Source organism: Meles meles, chromosome 21 (genome assembly GCF_922984935.1).
Source record: "Meles meles chromosome 21, mMelMel3.1 paternal haplotype, whole genome shotgun sequence".
Classification (NCBI taxonomy): domain Eukaryota; kingdom Metazoa; phylum Chordata; class Mammalia; order Carnivora; family Mustelidae; genus Meles; species Meles meles.
Genome location: NC_060086.1, coordinates 1,889,999 through 1,911,490, shown reverse-complemented (window position 1 = coordinate 1,911,490; position 21,492 = coordinate 1,889,999). Strand labels below are relative to the sequence as shown.

The following is a 21,492-nucleotide window of genomic DNA, read 5'->3' as shown; positions in this document are numbered from 1 at the left end:
GCTACAATAACAAAAAAAGACATCTATCTTGACAAGCACTGAATAATATATAAAATTGCTGAATCACTTGGGGCACGTGGTCACTATCGGTTAAGCCTCTGACTCTTGATTTCGGCTCAGGTCATGATCTCAGGGTTGTGAGATCAAGCCCCACTACAGGCTCCATGCTGGGTATAGTGGCCTGCTTAAATTCTCTCTCTCCTTCTCCCTCTGCCCCTCTCCCCCCATGATCACACTCTAAAAAAAAAAAACTGTTGAATCATTATACTCTACACATGAAACTCATACAATACTATACATTCATTACACTTCAATTTTAAAAAAGAAAAAAATTATATTTAAAAAAATTAAACCCAACTTGACTATGGTCTTTTGTCGTCTTTTGATGCATGGTTGTTTCATTGTTTTTCGATGCTGGGCTCTGGGTTTTTTGTTTGTTTCTTTGTTTGTTTGTTTGTTTTGTTTTAGGAGGGAGAGAAAGAGTGCCTGGAGTGGGGGCCGTGTAGTGCAGGGAGAGGGAGAGAGGGAATCTTAAGGAGGCTCCACCTCAGCACAGAGCCCCACACAGGGCTCGATCTCACCACCCTGACATCATGATCTGAGCTGAGATCAGGAGTCAGACACTTAACCAACTGAGCCACTCCTGTGCCCCCGACTCCGTATTTTAATGTACTGTTCAGGATTTTACACCAGTTCTAATGAGTGAGACTGCGCTGCCCCTTTTGTTTTCCATGCTATTCTCTGGGCTGCTATCAAGGTTACAGTAGTTTCTTAAAATTATTTCCTAAGTGTTCCTTTTTTCTTTGCTTTCTGGAGAACTCCTTTTCCTTGAATGTTTGCTAGAACTTACTTATAAAACCATCTACGTCTGGTTTCTTTCTGATAATGGTTTGTAACTACTGATTCCATTACTATAGTGATTACAGAAGTACTCAAAATGACATTCTTCTTGAATTACTTTTGAAAATCTAAATTTACAAGGAATTTAGAAAATGGGAAAAGGCTAACGATTTCCAGGGATTAGGAGCTGGGAGGACAAAGGAGTAGGTGTAGCTATCAAGAGGTAACAAAAAGGAAAAAGTCTCTATTTTGATTGTGGTTTTAGATACGCAATTCTAAACAGATGATACAAATGTATAGAACTACACACATACACCCATCACAAAAATGAGTGCATTTAAAACTGGCAAAATCTGAATAAACTCCATAGATGTTTTAAAATAAATAAATTTACAAGGAATTTTATTTTTCCAAATTTTCCAATATTGATTAATTAGTTAATAAATTCATGAATATTAGCAATGAGTGTTAACTAATTAAAAGATTAAATCCTTGAGACATCTGTAATTACAAATATCATCTTTCATTTAGTTAATATTATTTATTCCCTCTCTCCTTTTTTGATCTTATACATACAATTTTAGATAAAACTTCTACTAATTTCAGTTACATCGGATTGATAATATTGCCACACGCGATACCACCTAATCACCAGTTCTTTAAGATTTTGTTCTTCAGATGTGTTTATTTGCTGTTTATCTTCTACCAAAGCAAAAAGAGGACATCAAAAAATTAAGGGGAACAGTTTAAGTTCATTTGCCTTAAAATAAACAACAAAGCATATCCAGATCAAAAAAAAAAATGAAAAAAACAACAGAGTGAAAAGGTAACCTGTGAAAGGTGCAGTTATTTACAAACTAGATAAGGGGTTAATATCCAAAATATATATAGGATCCCGTTAATTCAACAGCAAATAATATTAATAATAACTCAATTTTAAAATGGGCCAAGGACTTGACATTTCTCCAAAGAAGACCTACAAATGACCAACAGGTATATCAAAAGATGCTCAGTATCACGAATCACCAGGGGAATACAAAGCAAATCACAGTAAGGTATCACCTCATACCCACTGCTATGGCCATTATCAGAAAAAATAATAAAAATAAAATAATACACGTCGGCAAGCATATGGAGGAATTAGAATCCTCATGCACTATTAGAAATGTAAAATGGTGTTACCACTATGGAAAGCAGTCTGGAAGTTTCTAAAAATAAATAAAAAGAGAAAACCATATGATACAGCAATCCCACTTCTGTGTCTTTCTACAAAAGATTTAAAAAACAGATCCTCAAAGAGAGACGTCCACTCCCATGTTGATTGCAGTCGATGTGTGAATAAAGAAAATGTGGTACATACGTGCAATGGAGTACAATTCAGCCTTAAAACAGAAGGAAACCCTGCCACATGTATGTGACGTATGGATGAAGCTGGGGCCATCACGCTAAAGCGAAACGCACTACCGCAGGAGGACGAACGCCGCATGACAGCACCCAGACACCGTCTGCAGAAGAGTCAAGCGCACAGAGGCAGAGAGCAAGACGGTGGCTGCCAGGGGCTAGAGGAGGCACAAACGCGGAATTGCTACTGAACAAATACAAAGTTTCAGTTACATTAGATTCACGTTCTAGAGAGCTGCTAGACCACATCATGACGAACCATACTGCATTGCACACTTAAAATTCCGTGAGAGAGCAGGTCTCACGTTAGGTGTTCTTACCACAGCAATAATAATAATAATAAAACACTACTTTGGAGTAAAATTATAGGACAATCCTATTACATACAAAGAAGGAGGAAATTTTTGTGGAAGACACAGACCTTAGTAATTACTTTAAAGACAAAGGCCCTTTAAACATGTTTCTTTCCTGCTTTCCAAACAGCGATGTACTTTGGCAGATGAAGAGCTGGGTCTGAATCCACATGCCCTCTGATATGAGGAGATCTCTCAAAGTGGGAGCAAAAAGAGCAAGACACAGAATACTGTAAAGCGTCCTGCCACTTGTGTGTGCGTGTAAACAAAGACAGTACACACCCACAAATCCACTCGCAGGTGTGAGGCATATCTCTGAAAACCTAGGTGACAAGAAGACAAGAATGAAAAGAGGACAATTTTCACGGCGTTATACATTTTGCATTTTCACTATATGCAAGGGTGACCTTTCAAACCACATTTAAAATATATTTGTAAAACTTATGTTTACTACTCAAGCAAAACTTTTTTTTTAACTTTCTATGATGAGTGGAAATGTCACCTTCCTTTTTTTTAATTAATTAATTTGTCAGCGAGAGAAAGAGAGAGAGAGACAGAGAGAGCGCGAGAGAGAGCGCACAAGCAGGGGGAACAGCAGGCAGAGGCAGAGGGAGGAGCAGGCTCCCCACTGAGCAAGGAGCCTGATGCAGGACTCAATCCCAGGACCCTGGAATCATGACCTGAGCTGAAGGCAGATGTTTAACCAACTGAGCCACCTAGTGTCCCTCAAGCAAAAATTTTTTAACAGCCTTACTGAAATATAATTTACATACCATAAAATCCAACAGCTTTCAGTATATTCACAGAGCTGTGCATCCATCGCTACGAGTCAATGTTAGAGTATTTTTGTCATTCCCCAAAAGAAATCCTGCTCCCCTCAGCTGTCACTTTTCAATCCACACATCCACCCAGGCCCCAAGCAACCACTGACCTACTTCCTGCTCTACAGGTTTCTCTATTCTAGGTATTTTATAGAAATACGACCATACTATTTATGTTTTTTTGTGACGGGCTTCTTTGACTTAGCGGCCCATGTTCAAGGTTCATCAAGTCATACTATGCATCGCTATTTCATTCCTTTTTATTTCCAAATAGTATTCCACTGGATGGATATTCTGTTCATTTATTCATCAGTTGACGAGTATTTCACTTATTTCCAACTTGGAACTACTATTATTGTTTTTAAAGATTTTATTTATTTATTTGACACACAGACAGAGATCACAAGTAGGCAGAGAGGCAGGCAGAGGGAGAAGGGGAAGCAGGCCCCCTGCTGAGCACAGAACCCGATGCGGGGCTCGATCCCAGGACCCCAAGACCATGACCTGAGCTGAAGGCAGAGGCTTTAACCCACTGAGCCACCCAGGCACCTCCCAACTTGGGACTATTATTACCTTTTCATGTGTTTACTGGACATCTGTATATCTTTTCTGGAAAACTCTGTTCAGATCCTTTGCCCATTTTTGTAATCAGGTTATTTGTTCAAGACACGTAAAACTCTGAATTTGAAATTTCAAAGTACAAAATTTTCACTTACATGAACAGAAAACAGGAGACAAACTGGTAAATCTGGGCTATCTATACACATAGCACTCAACAACTCCTGAAAATTAATAGAACAATAATATTTTATCTATCTATAACCATCTGCTACCCATATTATCCAAACAAAGCTACAGAAAGTCATTAGGGAAAACTCACATCTGCACATCATACGGCAGTCTGAAGAGCTTTCACGTGCACCATCTCCCCCAAGCAATTAAGGCTCAGAGCAACCTTGAAAGGAAGGTGTTATTGTTTTATTTTACACTTAGGAAACTGAGGATCAGAGGCTATTTTTAAGAAACTGTAAAATGAAATAAAGATAAGTAAAACATTCACATAAGCATCTAAGTCTATTTCTCTAGGCCTTTTCTAACATGTGTATTAAATTATTTGTAACTGAGACAGATGGTGAATTCTAATCTTAAAGTTGGTGTATTAGTACTTCTTTGTCAGAAGCTACGCTTAGTGAAATCTCTCCACTAACTTTTCTCTAAAGTCTCATTAATGACTTCATTAAGTATATCATTTCCTTTTTTAAAAACTGGGTAGGGGTACCTGGGTGGTCAATCAGTTAAATGTCTGAGTCTTGGTTTTGGCTCGGGTCACACAGAATCTGCTTGAGATTTTTCTCTCCCTCTCCCTTTTGCCCCTCCTGCTCAGTCCCTCTCTCTGTCTCTCAAATAAATAAATTTTCAAAAAATTAAAGTTAAAACTAACACCTGGGTAAACTTAGTGCCTCAGAAACTGAAGGACTGGCTACTGGCTATGAACAGGTAACACAGGAAGGGGTACCACCCACTAAATCCCATTATTTCTTTTGAATCTTGGCCTTCAAAAAAAACAGAAACAAAAGCAAACACACACACAACTACTCATGTCAAGAATCTTAGGGAGAGGGGCACCTGGGTGGCTCGGTGTGTTTAAGCCTCTGCCTTCAGCTCAGGTCATGATCTCAGGGTCCTGGGATCGAGGCCCGCGTCGGGCTCTCTGCTTGTCAGGGAGCCTGCTTCCTCCTCCTCTCTCTCTGCCTGTCTCTCTGCCTACTTGTGATCTTTGTCTGTCAAATAAATAAATAAAATCTAAAAAAAAGAATCTTAGGGAGAATTTAAAAGAGGCTGTAAAATGTGATGCAGTGAGGACTGGGACACAAAGTCCCTGATTCCTTCTCCTACAAGCTAAGTACTACGTGATCTGATATTTCAGTCTGCATGCTCACACGGCTTTTTTTTTTTTTTATAAGATTTTATTTATTTATTTGACAGACAGAGATCACAGGTAGGCAGAGAGGCAGGCAGAGAAAGGGGTTAGCAGGCTCCCCTCTGAGCAGGGGCTCCATCCCAGGACCCTGAGTTCATGACCTGAGCCGAAGGCAGAGGCTTAACCCACTGAGCCACCCAGGCACCCCTCACATGGCTTTTGTTTGGCAAATGTTCATCCTACAATATTTTAAATTTCATAAGCAGACTCTATGACTAACGACATCACACCGCCGCAGTCCTTTTGACTGGAAAAGTCCCTCTGGCCCACTGCCCACAGGACTTTTCAGCAGCCGCACAACTGACACTTTGGACTGGATAATTCTTTGTTGTACAGGTTTCCCTGTGCACTCTAAGATGTTTAAGAGCATCGCTGACCTCTGCCTACTTGATGCCAGAAATACCGCCCTCAGCTTTAACAATCAAAAATGCTTCCAGACATTGTCAAATGGCCAAGGTTTCCCCACAGAGTGAAAAATAGCAATTTTGCTCCAGTTGAAAACCACTGATTTAACAGGATGTCCAAAGAGATATTTTTCAGGTCTGCTTGTTTGTTTTTTCCTATAGCCCTGGATAACTAGAAAAGGAAACACATGCATTCCCTTTAATAGGAGACGAAGAAAATTTAGTATGAGATGATGGTATTATGGCTATATTCTTTCTTAAAGGGTCATTTTTTAAATATTATTTGTCAACTTAAGTATGTACAGACAGAACAATATCATGGCTGGGATCTGCATCAAAATAGTGATAACGGGGTAGACAAACAGAACATGGCTGGCTTTGTTCATTATACTATTCATCCGTCTAAAAAACTCCGTAGTCCTAATTTTAAAAAAAGGAACTCCATACAGATCTCGGTAGATAAGTAAACAACCTGCTGTTGACTCCACCAAAGCCTAACAGTTCAAGAAAACAACAGTTAGCTGAACGCCTGGAAAGAAATGCTCGGAGAAAGAGCACCGGGTAAGTCAAAGCACTGAAAAGCATCCCATACTTCGGAGAATAAAGACAGGCTACTGCACACCCAGACAGAATCCATGCTAAGAAAAGCCCTGAGAAGACACTAAACTTTCACCCACAACTGATTTTCAAGCTCAGCACAAATAGGAAATGAAGACAAAGGCAGAGTTGGCAACGGCCTGGCCAAGTTTTGAAGGAATGCCCCCAACACACAGTCGATATGCAAAGACTGGGAAAGGGCTTTTATTCCTCTTTTTTTCTTTCACTCCAGGTGCTCAAGGTGATCTCTATCAACATATTCCCTGGCTGCTAAAACACAGGCTTCACAGGTAATACCCAAGACAGTACAAAAATGGTCTCGAAAACTCATTGAGCAAAAAAACAACTAAAACCCAGAGCAAGCAACAAAAACAAACCTGAACAATGGAAAGAATCTGATTTCCAGAGTTAACACATCATAATCTCCAAGATGTGCAGTGCTCAAGAAAACGTCACAAAGCATATGAAGAAGCAAGAAAAGTATGGCGCATTCACAGGAGAAAAATAATAAAAACTGTCCCTGAAGAAGCACAAACATCACACTTAAATTGCTAGAAAAAGACTAAGTCAACTGTCTTAAACATGGTCAAAGAGCTGAAGGAAACCAAGACAAATGTCTGAACAAATACAGAATGTCAATTAAGAGATAAAAACAATTAAAAAAAAAAAAGAAAGCAAATTTCAGAACTAAAAAGTAAAAAGAACTGAAATGAACAATTCATTCACCAGAGGGTTGCAACAGCAGACTGAGCAGGCTTCGAGAAGAATCGGTAAACTTGAAGATGTGTCCATCAGCCAGTGTGAGGAGCAAGAAAAGGAAAAGTGCATGTGGCCTTCCAGACCTGAGGGACACCCTCCAAGAATGCCAACATATGTTTAATGGAAGTCCCAGAAGGAAACAAAGAAAGGGGCATAAAGAATACCCAAAGAAATAATGGCTAAAAACTTTAAAAACTTCCCAAATTAGATAAAAGACATTAATTTACACGCCCAACAAGCTCAATGAACTCAAGCAGAATAAATTCAAAGAGATCCAAACCAAGACACATTATAACCAAATTGCGAAAAGACAAAGCATTCAAGAATCCTGAACGAAGCAAGAGAAGAATTCATCACATGCCAGGGATCCTCAGTAAGATTAACAGCCAATTTCTCAGCAGTAACCACGAAGGTCAAGAAGTAGTGAGATAATATATTTAAAATGCTAAAAGGAAAAACAATGTCAACCAAGAATTCCATATCTAGCAAAACTATTCATCAAAACTGAAGGAAATACAAGGCATTTCCAGAAGAAGCAAAGCTGAGGGAGTTCATCGCTAACAGACCTGCACTACAAGAAATGCTAAAAGCAGCCCTTTAAGCAGAAAGGAAGGGACACTAGATAGACTTGCACCACACAAAAAATATTGAACATAAAGCTTGTTACAAATACAAAAAAGTCTGTATAACTGAACTTTTTGGACTCCAGCACCTCTTTTTTCCTATACAATTTAAAAAATACATGTATAAAACAATAATCATAAATCTCTGTTAATAAGCCTACAATGCATAAAACTGTAACCTGTGATAACACAAAGGAGAAGCAATGAAGCTTTGTATGAGCCAAGTTTTTGAACACCGATTCACCAAAGGTGGTATTTGTTCAAAATAAAGTCAATCCTCATTATTTGCTTATGCCATATTTGCAAAATTACCTACTTCCTAAAATTTATCTGTAACCCCAAAATCAATACTTGAGGTCAATATTTATGGTCATTCATGGTCATTCAGAGAGCAGCAAAAAAATCCGAGTCTAGTACATACATCCCAAATGAGGTCAAACAACACAATGTTCTCTTTGCCTTCTTGTTTAAGCTTTTATACTGCAAACAACGTTCTTTTGGCAGTCAACTTAATGTCCCACTTTTTGCATTCTGTGCTTTTTCTTAGCGATGTTGCTATTTAAAATAGCTCCGAAGCACAGGGCTAAAGTGCTGTGTAGTGTTCTGAATCACAAGAAACTACAATGTGCCTTGAGGGAAAATATGTGTTAGATAAGCTTCATTCAGGCATGAATTACAATGCTGTTGGCCACAAGTTCAATGTTAATGAATCAATAGTTTATGTAAAATAAGGCATCTTTACACAGAAACACAGAGAACAAAGTTACACACTGGGAAGATGGCAAATACGTTGTGACAAGAGGACTCCAAGAACTTCATCCTTTACTTCCCCTAAAAGTCAGTTTAATATTTGCTAATGCAGCATTCGTTCAACTTCACAGAACTTAACTGCCACAGATAAAGAAAATTAAATGTAGACTGTCGTAAATTTAAGAGGTTAGTTTTAATCCCCAGAGGAATAACCACCAAGAAAATAATGAAAACATGTATAGAAAGGGAAACAATAAAGGAGTCAAATTGTACATAACCAAAAAACAAACACAAAAGAAGACAGTAATAAAGTGTACAACATAAAAGATATAAAATTTACAAAAACAAAGAGCAAAATGTGAATGGATTAAATTATCTACATTAAAAGCCAGAGATTGGCAGAATGAATTCATTAAAAAAAAATCCAACAATATACTGCCTAAGAGATTCACTTTAGATCCAAAGACACAGACAGAAGTGAAAGGAAGAAAAACATTTAATGCAAATAGTAATCAAAAAAGACTTGAGGTAGCTATACTCATATAACACAAAATAGACAAGTCAAAACCATTAGAAAAGAAAAAGAACATTATATATTGATAAACAGATCAATCCATCAAGATATTAACAATTATAAGTATACACATACTTAATATAAGAGCACCAAAATACATGAAACAAAAATTTATAAACTAAAAGAAAAATACAGTTCTATATTAGTAATTTAAAATTCAAAAACCATATTTTAAATAATAGAACTGGGCAGAAGATCAAAAAAGGAATAGTGCATTTGAACAATATGATAAACCAATAATACCTATGACATATACAAAACAAAACACCCAAAAAAAACCAATATACACGTTTTTTTCAATTGTACATAGACTATTTTCTAGGATGCACCCTATGTTAGGCCATAAAACAAGTATCAATAAATTTTCAAAGACTGAAATCATACAAAATATTTTCTTCAACCACAATGAAATAAAAGTAGAAATAAAGAACAGGAAAGAAAACTGGAAAATCAACAAATAAATGGAAATTAAGCAACAGTTTTAAACAACCAGTGGATCACAGGGAAATTACAAAATACTACAGATGAACAGAATTTTGCTAAAACAGTGCTCAGAGAGAAATCTGTAGTTGTAAACACTCACATGAAAAAAAAAATCAATAACCTACCTACATACCATAAATACTAGAAAATGAGAAGGACACTAGGCTCAAGGCATCAAAAGGAAGGATATAACAAAAATCAGAATAGAAACAAATGAAACTTGAAAACAGAAAAACATAAAAGAAAAATAATGAACCCAAAAGCTGGTTCTTGCAAAAATCAACACCAATAAACATTTACCTAGATTGAGCAAAAAAAAAAAAAAAAAAAAAAAAAAAGAAGACTCAAATCAGTAAACTCAGAAATGAAACAGTACACCACTACCAATCTTACAGAAATAAAGGATCATGATAATATTATAAACAACTATATGCCAACAAATTAGATAAACTAGATGAAATGAACAAATTCCTTGAAACATACAAATTCCCAAACTGACTCAAGTAGAAATGGAAAATCTTAACCAAATTATGACAAGTAATTGAATCAGTATTCAAAAACCTCTCTACAAAGAAAAGCCCCAAAACAGGTTTCACTGGTGCATTCCTCTAATCATTTTAAGAATCAATACCAATTCTTCCCAAACTTCCAAAAACGTAAGAGATGGGACCACTTCCTAACTCATTCTGTAAGATTAGCATTATCCTAATGCCAAAGCCAGATAAATCCATCCTAGATAAATTTATTTCTCACAAAGGTGTGAGTTTGTAATTCTAAAGTCCTTCACATGCATATAACTAAGGTTGAAGCTATTATGTTGTAGATGATGAGGGCCAGGCTGGGTTCCTGACTGTCCAAGAAAAAACTAACAAAAAAGCACAAAAGAAATACTAGAATGAATTCTATGATGCTGATGGGAGTTGAAGATACTAGTAAAAACTCTTAGTTGTGTATTTTAATCTACACCAAGAGATACACATACATTTTCTACTTCTATCTGCTGAGAGGCCCTGGAAGCACTAATACCCCAATATAAAGGAGCGGATCAAGCATCCAAATTTCCGAGTCTAAGGATCATTCTTCAGTAACAGGAACAAGAGTTCCTTAGAAAAGTGGCTGACCCCAAAGCTGGGCAGGAAAACACGAGCTGGACCTGGAGCCTCTTACGGAATCAGGTAACACGCAAGCGTTTTTTGTAAATGCAAGAAAAGACACAGAAGCCAACCCAACAGAGCTACTAATGGCCAAAGCTAGAAAAATATGAGCAATGAAGTAAATAACAACAGTATTGGATTTTCTTGAGTCCAAAGTAATATAATAATAAATTTTAAAATGAGGGAGAAATGAGTCTTCCTTAAAGAAGCAGTCCAATTATTAAATGTAAAAAAAAATAATCAGTGGACCACCAAAGTAATAATTTGTAATAATCCACCAATGAATGAAAAATTTAGTGGGCAAATGCTTAAAGAGAAACAGCATATTTGCATAGACTCAAAGTATCTTCCGAAAATATCTATTAATTACACAAAGGGGAAAAATGTTAAGGTGTAACTTTACACTTGAAAGCCTAGCAAGCACCCTCTTAATCCAATGATAAAAGCTAATGCTTTTTATAGAACAGAATGTTATCGTGTATCCCTTCAATAGGACCTGCTGAGAAGGTCACATCACTCCTATGGTAGTTTCCCCAAAATCCGTAACTTCACTCTAACCAGGAGAAAACACTAGACAAGATTTGTGACCAGCAGTCTTCCAAGGTGTTGAGGTTATGAAAAACACGGAAGGACGGAAGAACTGTGACAGACAACAGAAAACTAAAGAGATATAATGACTATATGCGATGAGGGATCCCAACCTGCATCCTGAAAGAAAAAGGGAGTTAGTGGGAAAACTGATGAAACTCAGAGTTTCTAGTTGAATCAATAGGACCGCATCAATGTTAATTTCATTTTGATTATTTTTTATAATTGTTTTGATAACTGTTCCATAGTTAAGTAAGGTCTTACTTAACATTAAGGAAAGTTAGGTGAAAAATATACAGAAACTCTACTATCTTTATAAGTCTTCTGTGCACCCAAAATTATTTCAAAACAAAAAGTTTATGCCTGTAAGAATTTAATGACAGAGCAAGAGTCTCATATTTTAAAAAATAAAAACAGGGGCGCCTGGGTGGCTCAGTGGGTTAAGCCTCTGCCTTTGGCTCAGGTCATGATCCCAGGGTCCTGGGATCGAGTCCCGCATCAGGCTCTCTGTTCCATGTGGAGACTGCTTCCCCCTCTCTCTCTCTGCCTGCCTCTCTGCCTACTTGTGATCTCTCTCTCTCTGTGTAAAATAAATAAATAAAATCTTAAAATAAATAAATAAATAAATAAAAATAAAAACAGGATAAAAATCAGAAAGTGGAGAATGATTTCAACCACGTTTTTTGAAAATATAAGAAGACTCGGGGGGGGATAAAAGAGAAAGAAAGGCTCCAAGGCATTAACAGTGATTTGTCTGGACTCTGGAATTACAGAGAGTTGTTTCTCTTAATATTTTACACCTTCTGGTATTTTCTAAAAGTTTCTACAGTAAGCACGGATTACTTTTATGATCAATGATATAAAACCATTTTTAAAAAAAGAATTACAGCTCTTATACCAATATGATAAATGAAGAAATGGCATAGACTGGCAAGTATTAAATCATTTTGGTTGCTAAAGGGTGAAATATTAAGAATGTAAAATGAGGGTGTCTGGGTGGCTCAGTGGGTTAAAGCCTCGGCCCTCGGCTCAGGTCATGATCTCAGGGTCCTGGGATCGAGCCTCACATCGGGCTCTCTGCTCGGTGGGGAGCCTGCTTCCCTTCCCCTCTCTCTCTCTTCCTGCCTCTCTGCCTACTTGTGATCTCTCTCTGTCAAATAAATAAATAAAATCTTAAAAAAAGAGAGAGAGAGAGAGAAAGTAACACAGAATTTGGCATATAAGTGGATACAGTGAGTTAGAGAAAGAGCTTTTCAGCCTAAGCCACTGGACAGCTAATGGAGCCATAACAAAACCAGAGGAGGAGGTTCACAGATAGCATAATAAATCCCACTGTGGGAGTACCTGGGGATCAGCGGAAAGAATATATCCAAATATCCAACAGGCAACTGCAAACAGAGAATGAAAACTCGGAAGGGAGACTAGGGCCAGAGACAAAGATTACAAAAGTGGCTTGGTCAGTTAAGCGTCCAACTCTTGATTTTGGCTCAAGATCTCAGGGCTGTGAGACAGAGCCCTGCAGCCAGCTCTGTGCTGGGTGTGGAGCCTGTTTAAGATTCTCCCTCGTCCTGTTCCTCCCCGTCTCTCCTCCCACCCCCCCGCCCCACCAACCCTGCACCCAGCTTGCAAGTTCTCTCTCTTAAAAAAACAAAACAAAACAAAAACCAAGAATATAAGGTGTCAAACTATTATAAAGGTATTTAATGAACGCATAGAGACGGTTTACTTCTCCTACCACTATAATGCAGAACAATAAAAGAAAGCCAAGGACGAAATCAGAGAGAATTAATCAGGCAGAGAATGAGCCAAAGAGCTAAAGAGGAAATTTAAAAGTAACTGACAAAGGACTGGGAGAAAATACTAAAGAGACTGGTATGTCTGATAAGGGGTTAATACCCGAAATATATAAAGAATTCATACAACGCAACACCAGGAAGCAAATAATCTGATTTAAAATGGGCAAAGAACCTAAACAGATACTTTTCAGAAGAAGACATCCAGATGGCCAACGGACACATGAAAAGATGCTCAGCATCACCAGTCATGAAGGAAATGCACATCAAAACCACACGAGCTATCACCTAACACCTGTCAGAATAGAATAAACAAGACAAGAAATAACAAGCATTGGCAAGGGTATGGAGAAAAAGAACCCCTTCTGCACAGCTGATGGGAATATTAAGTTGGTACAGTCACAGTGGAAAACAGTATGGAGGTCACTCGAAAAATTATAAATAGAATTACCATATGATCCAATAATTCCATTCCTGGGCACTTATTTACACAAAGAAAACAAAAAGATGTATGTATTGCTGTTTACTGCAGCATTCTTTATCATAACCGCGAAATGGAAGCAGCCCAAGTGTCCCCTCGTAGATGAACGGATGAAGAAGTTGTGGAACACATGTGAATGGACTAGTACTCAGCCACAAAAAGAATGAGTCACTACTGTATGTGACAATTTGGTTGGACCTAGAGGGTATTACGCTACATGAAATAAGGCAGACAGACCCAGACAAATACACCACATGATTCCACTTATATCTGTAATCTAAAATCAAATGAATCAAGAAAGAAACAAAGAGAATCAGAATTATAAATACAGAGAAATGATGGTTCCCAGAAGGGGACAGGGATGGGAGACAGGCAAAATGCGTGAGGGGGGTGAGAGATACAGGCTTCCGGTTACTGAATAAATACGTCGTAAGAATAAAGGGTAGAGAATAGGGAATACAGTCCAGGGTATTGTCCTAGTGTTGCACGGTAACAGACGAGAGCTGCCGTCGTGGTGAGCACAGCCTAGGGCATAAACTTGCTGAGTCACTATGCTGCACATCTGAAACTATCATGTACGTCAACTACATTCAGATTTTTACATTTTTAAATTAACTAATCAAAATCTATGGGATGTAGCTGAAGAAGTCCTTAGATGAAAATTTTTGATTAAAGACTTATAGAAGACTAGTATTAATGAGTTAATGATCTAAGTTCCAAAAAGAACAGGGGGCAAAAAAAATAGTAGTAGATTATGAACAAGAAAACAAAAATATAATGTAAAGGATTCATGAAAGACAAAAAACTGGCAACCCCCTGATAAAACTAATCACAGAAAACCACCAAACGCATGAGTATATTAGGAATGAAAAAGATTCATTATAGAAACAGCAGAGCTTTAGGTAAATTTGCGAGCAATCTGAACAGAAATTGATTATTACAGATGGTTAGATATTTGGTCACCACAGCCATTCATTTTTACTTACCGCCAACAGAAGACACATTTATTTGCACAAGCCAAGCTTGGGGTAGTTTCCATGCAGCGATGACTTTCAATGCCATAGAATGTATGTTTATAGCAACCTCCTCTCCCTCGGAGCATCGACTGTGAAAGTGAAAAAACAAAGGATAATCCGGATAAAATTCTCAAGGCAAGGAAACAGAAAACCAAGTATATCATATTTAAGAAAAAAATGTGCATTTCATAACCATAAATACTGGTATCGGCATGATGCAGAAAATTAACATTATAGTGTTTTGATGGTGCTTTGGGTTTTGATGGTCCTTTAAGTTTTCTAAAACCCAGTGAAATAAACCTATGATTCATTAACTCTGAAAGCTGTATAGAGAAGGACACTGATGCTTACACTTTCAAACCCATTCAACTGCCTCAAATAATATTAGTCCAATAATACAGAAAACCAAGGGGTAGGTACGACAGGCTCCAAGAAGAGGGCACAGCACTCACACGAAAGGGCATCTCCACTTTGAGTGAGGGAGGCGGGAAAGGGCGTGCAGCCTGAAGCACGTTGTGTCAACTGAAGGGCAGAACTTGAACATACTGAGACTGTTAAGGGGACAAGCAGCATGAACGTAAAAGACATACTTTTCCCAAAAAGGACACTATTCAATATATGAGTCGTAAAACCACGGTGAGTGTAGTAAGAATGAAAAGTTGAAGAAATAGTGCAGATCAACTTAGGGCTGGAATCACGAGATATTATCAAGCTTTCTGAGGTCTCATCAGGAAGATCCATCTAGAAATTCTGCAAGACAGGCTGGATTTCAGTAAGAGCGAAATCTGGGGGGAAGCTACGCGAATAAGGTTATGGTGACTTGGCTCCTATTAGTGGAGAAAAGAGGAAGGGTGCTAAGGAGGTATGCTCAAAGGCATCCCCACTGAAGGGTCAAAACAGAGCTAGCCAGGGTGACTCTGATGTTGACTCATCTCAGCTGCGACTGAAGTATGACTGAATTAATAACAGGAACAAACGAGGAGACGTGAGGAGCCCGTGTGTGTGTGTGCGTGTGCGTGCACATGCGCATGTGTGATATATATATCAGTGTGCTAACATCATAATGCTATCCACAATGAAAGAAAATTACCCAAAAAAATCTACCAGCTTCATTACTATGTTGGTTGATCACAAAGTCTTATTTTTTGCCCTGACGAAAACAGTTCCCTTGTCCATCTCACTTGGTACTTACATGAAGAAAAGTAAGAAAAAATATTGTTCAAGGTAACCACAAATTCTCTTTCAACTTCCCAATAAAATATCCAAAAGGCAAACAAAACATTCGAATCCTGCAAACAGCACCGGAAACTAAAAACAAAAGCCTTCCAAATGCTGAAGTCAGAGGGAAACCAGCACTAAAGGAGAAACAAACTTGAAGACCTGCAGATTCCATTATTTACTGAGAAGGTAATGAACCTCGAGGACGCGGTGTTGAATGTACAAGAATGAGTAAGACGGAGCCCCCAACCATGATCCAGTACGAGGAAATGTCAAGTAAAGAGGCAAAACGGGGAATGCTATTACAACAGGGCATTTGAATCAATCGAGAGTCTCTTGCAAGCAACAAAACTGACTGTGGCTGAAAAGAAACGGGATTTATTAAAAGGACCCCACAGCTCACAGAATCTTTAGAAAGGCAGGAATAAGGCTGGCTGGCAGCAGGACCAGCCCTCAATCCGTCACTCTCGGGACACCATCACCGGCACCAGCCATGAAAAGCAGAGGCTGCTGCCACCAGCCCAAGCATGAGGTGCCCATGCCCAGGTCCTTTTCCTCACTTACCTCACACTCCAAGTCTCAGGCAAAGGCAAGCACCACCCTAAATGATATGTTACACCCACTGCCAGCCCGAGATACCAGGAAACAGTATCTCTCCTTCTTGGCTTGGTAGCAGGCAGTGGGTCCTGGCGCTAAACAAAGCTAATGTCACAGGGAATTCCCCAAACACGAAAAGGCCCAGATGCTGGGCAAGCAGAGAAAAGCCAAGTGTCCATCACGGCGTTACTGGAGCCCGTGAGATGGACGCCAAGCCAGCTGGCCTTGCAGGAGCGGAGAAAACTTCCCAGAGGGGTGCTGTGCACACTGAATACCAGAGAGCTAAAAGGATAAAGGGACAGAAGCGTATGAGAAGAAGGATGGCATGTTTCTCTTTTTAAAACTATTTTTCAGGCGCCTGGGTGGCTCAGTGGGTTAAAGCCTCTGCCTTTGGCTCAGGTCATGATCCCAGGGTTCTGGGACTGAGCCCCGCATAGGGTTCTCTGCTCAGCAGGGAGCTTGCTTCCCGCCCCCCCGCCTATCTGCCTACTTGAGATCTCTGTCAAATAAATAAATAAAATCTTTTAAAAATAAAATAACTATTTTTTCTGTAAGTTTTATAGCTTTAGTTTAGTTCATGATGCATTTTCAGTTAATTTTCATGTAAGATGTGAAGTTTATTTTTTCAAAGATTTTATTTTTATTTATTTGACACAGAGAGAGAAAGAGGGAGGGAGAGCACAAGCAGAGGGAGGAGCAAAGGGAGAGGGAGAAGCAGGCTCCCCGCTGGGCAGGCATCACAGCATCACAGCATCACAGGGAGGTATATGATTCCTCCCACTTTCTTTCTCTTCCTCAACACTGCTTAAGCTATTTTAGGGCCAGGACCATTCCCTGCAAACCTGAGAGTAAGTCTGTCTATTTCTATAGAACCCTCACTGGGATTCTAGTAGGAACTGCACGGAACGTACAGATCAGTCGGGGGGAAAGTGACAGTTTCCCGCACTGTGTCTTCTAACGTATCAGCATTTACTGAGATTTCCATTCACATGTACGCGCATTCAGATTTTCATCGATTTCTGCTTTGTTCTCTTTCCGCATTTCCAGCGTAAGCACTTGCCACTGTAAACCTCCCTCGGACCCCTGCCTGACTCACCCCCCACATCTGGTTTCTCTGTACTGTCATTCGCTTGTATGTATTTTTTTCATTTCCTTTACAAGTTCTTCTGTGGCCCAGGGCTTTCAGAAATGCACTGTTTAATTTCCATACAGAGATTTTCTTTTTGTTTCTATTATTCATTTCTAGCTTGATTCCATTACGGTCAGAGAACAACCTAAGGATTTCAACTCTTGTAAATCCACTGAGATTTGTTCTTTGGCCGAGGACACGGTCTGTCTTGGCCGGTGTTCCACAGGCACTGGAAAACATGTATATTCTGCTGCTGCGGGTAAGATGTTCTTTATCTGTCAACCAGAACCTATTAGTTACTAGTGTTGCTCAGATTTTCTATATCCTTGTGATTTTCAGTCAAGTAGTTCCAGCAGATGCTGAAAGGGGTTTCAAAGTCCCCAACTACAGGGGCACCTGGATGGCTCAGCCAGTAAGAATCTGACTCTTGGATCAAGCTCAGGTCACCATCTCCCCCGGTCGGTGGTCAGGCTCCGCACTCAGCAGGGGGTCTGCTTGAGGTTCTCTTCTCTCCCTCTGCCCCTCCCCCCGCTCACATGTGTGCTCTTTTAAAAAAGGTCCCCGGCTGTAACTGTGAATTTTTATTTTTCTAAGGTTTTTCCATCCTACTACATCAGTTCTAAGCCTCCAGTGTCTGATGTAACGTCACTTACTGTGGATTATCCTTTTATTATTACGAAATGTCATTCTCCGTCTCTAGTATGTTTCCTGGCTCTGTGGTCTGCTTAATCTGACTTGATAGAGGCAATCCTGCTCTCTGGGTTGTTGTTGGCATGCTACGAATCTTTCTATCATTTTACTCAAGCTACCCATGTCACTGGATTTGAAGTGAGTTTCTTGTTAATGTATTCTGGGGTCCTACGTTTTTTTACCCGCTCTGCAGTTATCTGCCAGTTCATATATTTAGAATATTTACATTTGAGGGGCGCCTGGGTGGCTTAGTAGGTTAAGTGTCTGCCTTCAGCTCGGGTCATGGTCTCAGACTGCTGGGATCGAGCCCGGGTGAGCTCCCTGCTCAGCAGGAAGCTTCTCCACCTCGTCCTGCTGCTCCCCCGTTTGTGCTCTTTCTCTCAAATAAATAAATAAAATCTTCAGAATATTTACATTTGAAGCAATCACTAATTTATTAGTCCTCGGGTCTGGTATTTTGTTATTTGCTTCCTGCTTGCTTCCTTTTTGTTCTCATTCTCATTACTCTTTTCCTGATTTCGTTCCTGCAGGTTACCTAAACACTTTTAGTATTCCATCTGCATTTATCTTGCGGTTTTTTTTCTTTTAGTGTATCCCTTTGTAAAGTTGTTGGCAGCTCTGGGTATAGTTTTGTAGCAGTTATTCTGAGTCTTGCATATACACAGGACTTTTGTGTATACTGCATGTACATATGTGTGTGCGTGTGGATATGTGCATACATACATGACTCTCAGAGTCGGCTGCTACTAATATTTTATACCTCACGTGAAGTGTGGCACTTCCATTCCCTTTAACCTTTCCTCTTTTAAATGAAATATCACTGCCCTGAGTACTATGTGGTATTTTAATTCGTTTCAGACATCAAATATGATTTCTAAAAATCATGAGAAAATGATCATCTCCTGCACATACCCATATTCCTGATCTTTCCATTATTCTTCCTGACTTTCTTTGTGCTCCAATAATCCGTATCATTTCATTAGAACTTCCTTTAGCCGTTTTTTTTTTTTAATTTATTTATTTATTTGACAGAGAGAGAGGTCACAAGTAGGCAGAAAGGCAGGCAGAGAGGCAGGCAGAGAGAGAGGAGGAAGCAGGCTCCCCACCAAGCAGAGAGCCCGATGCGGGGCTCGATCCCAGGACCCTGAGACCATGACCTGAGCTGAAGGCAGAGGCTTAGACCACTGAGCCACGCAGGAGCCCCCCTTTAGCCGGGTTTAAGGGCAGGTCAGCAAACAACAGATTCTCTGTTCTCAATCACGTAGGTCTTTATTTAATCTTCATTCTGGAAGGACAGTTTTGCCAGATACAGAATTAATGCTCATCACGTATTTTCTTTCGACATTTGAAAAATGTGTACTACTTCCCTCTGGCCTCCATGATTTCAGATTAGAAATCTGATGTCAAATAAGTATTAACACATCATTTTTCTCTACCCTCTTTCAAGATCTCTTTTTACTTTTCAGATCATTAATTCTAAGGTATTATGATGTGGATTTCTTTAGTTTTATCCTGTTTGCGGTTTGCTCTGTTGTTCAGATCAGGTAAATTCTATCGAGCTGTGCTGTTTACAGATCATACTACTGATGTGGTAAGACCCCTGATTCTATCCTCTGTCATCTCCACTCCATTGCGGAGCCCATTCGGTTGAGTTTTTTTTATTTCTGTTACTGTATTCTTCAATTTTATAACTCCCCCTTGGTTCTTTTTATAACTTCCATTTCTTTGCTGAGAATTTTTATTCTTTCAATTGTTTCGAGAGAATTTGTAACTGATTGCTGAAGCATTTTTATGACAACTGCTTTATAATCCTTGTCAGGATTCTAAATTCCGTCATCTCATTCCATCATCCTGATATGATGATAGATGAAGAATGAGAATCATCTCGAGATTCTAGGATCTCATTCATTGGTACTGGTATCAGTTCACGGTCTTTTCCTGTTCAAGTTGTGATTTTCTTCGTTCTTGGGGTGACAAGTGATTTTCATTGCATCCCAGACATTCCATCTACTGTGTTAGGGGACTCTAGGTCCTATTTAATTCTCCTGTTCAAGCAGGACTGGGACCAGTTTTGTGTGCTGTGGTTCCAAAGGCAATTTAATTTTCAGAACCTCTGCAATGTAATTTTAATTTGGATTCCACTGGTCTCTGCTGCTACCATCTCAGAAGTAGAAGGGGTTTCTCCAGGATGGCTCCCTGACGGGGCTCTCAATGGAAGAGGAAAGTGTCATGCCAGCTGGCTTCCCCGGTTAGGCTGTCTGTGTGGCACAGTGCTTCTAGCCGACTGCCCCAGACAGCTCCAGTAACTAAGTGGGACAGGAGAGTCTCAGGCCACAGGGCAAAGAGGCATCCTCAGCTGGACTGCTTCCCCACTGACCCATCTTGCCAGTGACACTCAGCCACTATGGTATCTCTCAGCTGGGAGAGGAAGCCTCAGGCCCGGCAGGGATGGAGAGCATTTCACAAGTCAGGTCCCTTGTTGGAAAAGGAGGTGGTAGGAAGGGATCTCTCTCTTTCCACGTTCACCTGGCGATCCTGGTATCTCCTAACAGCGGAGGAGAATTTCAGGTCCAGCAGGGAAGGAGACCACTTGTCCTGGCTGCTTACTGTCTGTCGGGGGGCTCCCAGCTGATCCCCTTGGCAATGGTCCTGGACTTGCCTGATCCCGCTGAAGGGACTCTCGTTCTGTGCCAGGAGTTAATGAGCCTCCTTAGGTGGTTTTCTGTTGCTAAATTAAGGATTAGGAAATGGGGGTCTCAGCCTTCCTCTTTAGACAGACAGACGTAAAACATCCTACTGCCCTATCGTTCTTCCACTCCTGGAGTCCAAACCAGTTAGACTTCCTCTTACCATATTTCAAAGTTCTCATCTGGTGCCTCTTATGTTTTCCCAGGTTCAGAGTTATTCATAGTAGGAAGGAAGAGGGAGAAAGGAGTTTAGGCCCCCTTGTCCAGAGCACAAATCCTCAAATAACACATTCTGTATATATGCTGCCGAAGGGAGCACCAGATAACACATTCTGAAAGGAAGAGCTCTCCCATGTGAAAATTAGTGAATAACGAGGATGGAAAAGGAAAAGGCCTGAGGGTAATACACACTTCGAATTAAATCTATGTTCTAAATCCAGGGGCAGAAATTACAGATAGCCTCAGAGTTATGAATCCATGAATTCCTGGCCTCCAGGCAAATGAGAGCCCAAGAAAATACAGCTGCAGCCCAGCACAGCCAGGCTTTATGCAC

At 39.7% G+C, this 21,492-nt stretch overlaps 1 protein-coding gene across 1 annotated transcript in view; it reads right to left on the bottom strand.

Moving 5' to 3' along the window:
• LOC123934211 (S-adenosyl-L-methionine-dependent tRNA 4-demethylwyosine synthase TYW1-like) overlaps positions 1-21,492 on the bottom strand; it is a 200,662-nt gene that overhangs the window by 111,724 nt on the left and 67,446 nt on the right. Inside the window, exon 10 of the mRNA XM_045994245.1 lies at positions 14,589-14,707. Within this exon, the coding sequence (XP_045850201.1) occupies positions 14,589-14,707 (119 nt within the window). The remainder of the gene's footprint in view (positions 1-14,588; positions 14,708-21,492) is intronic.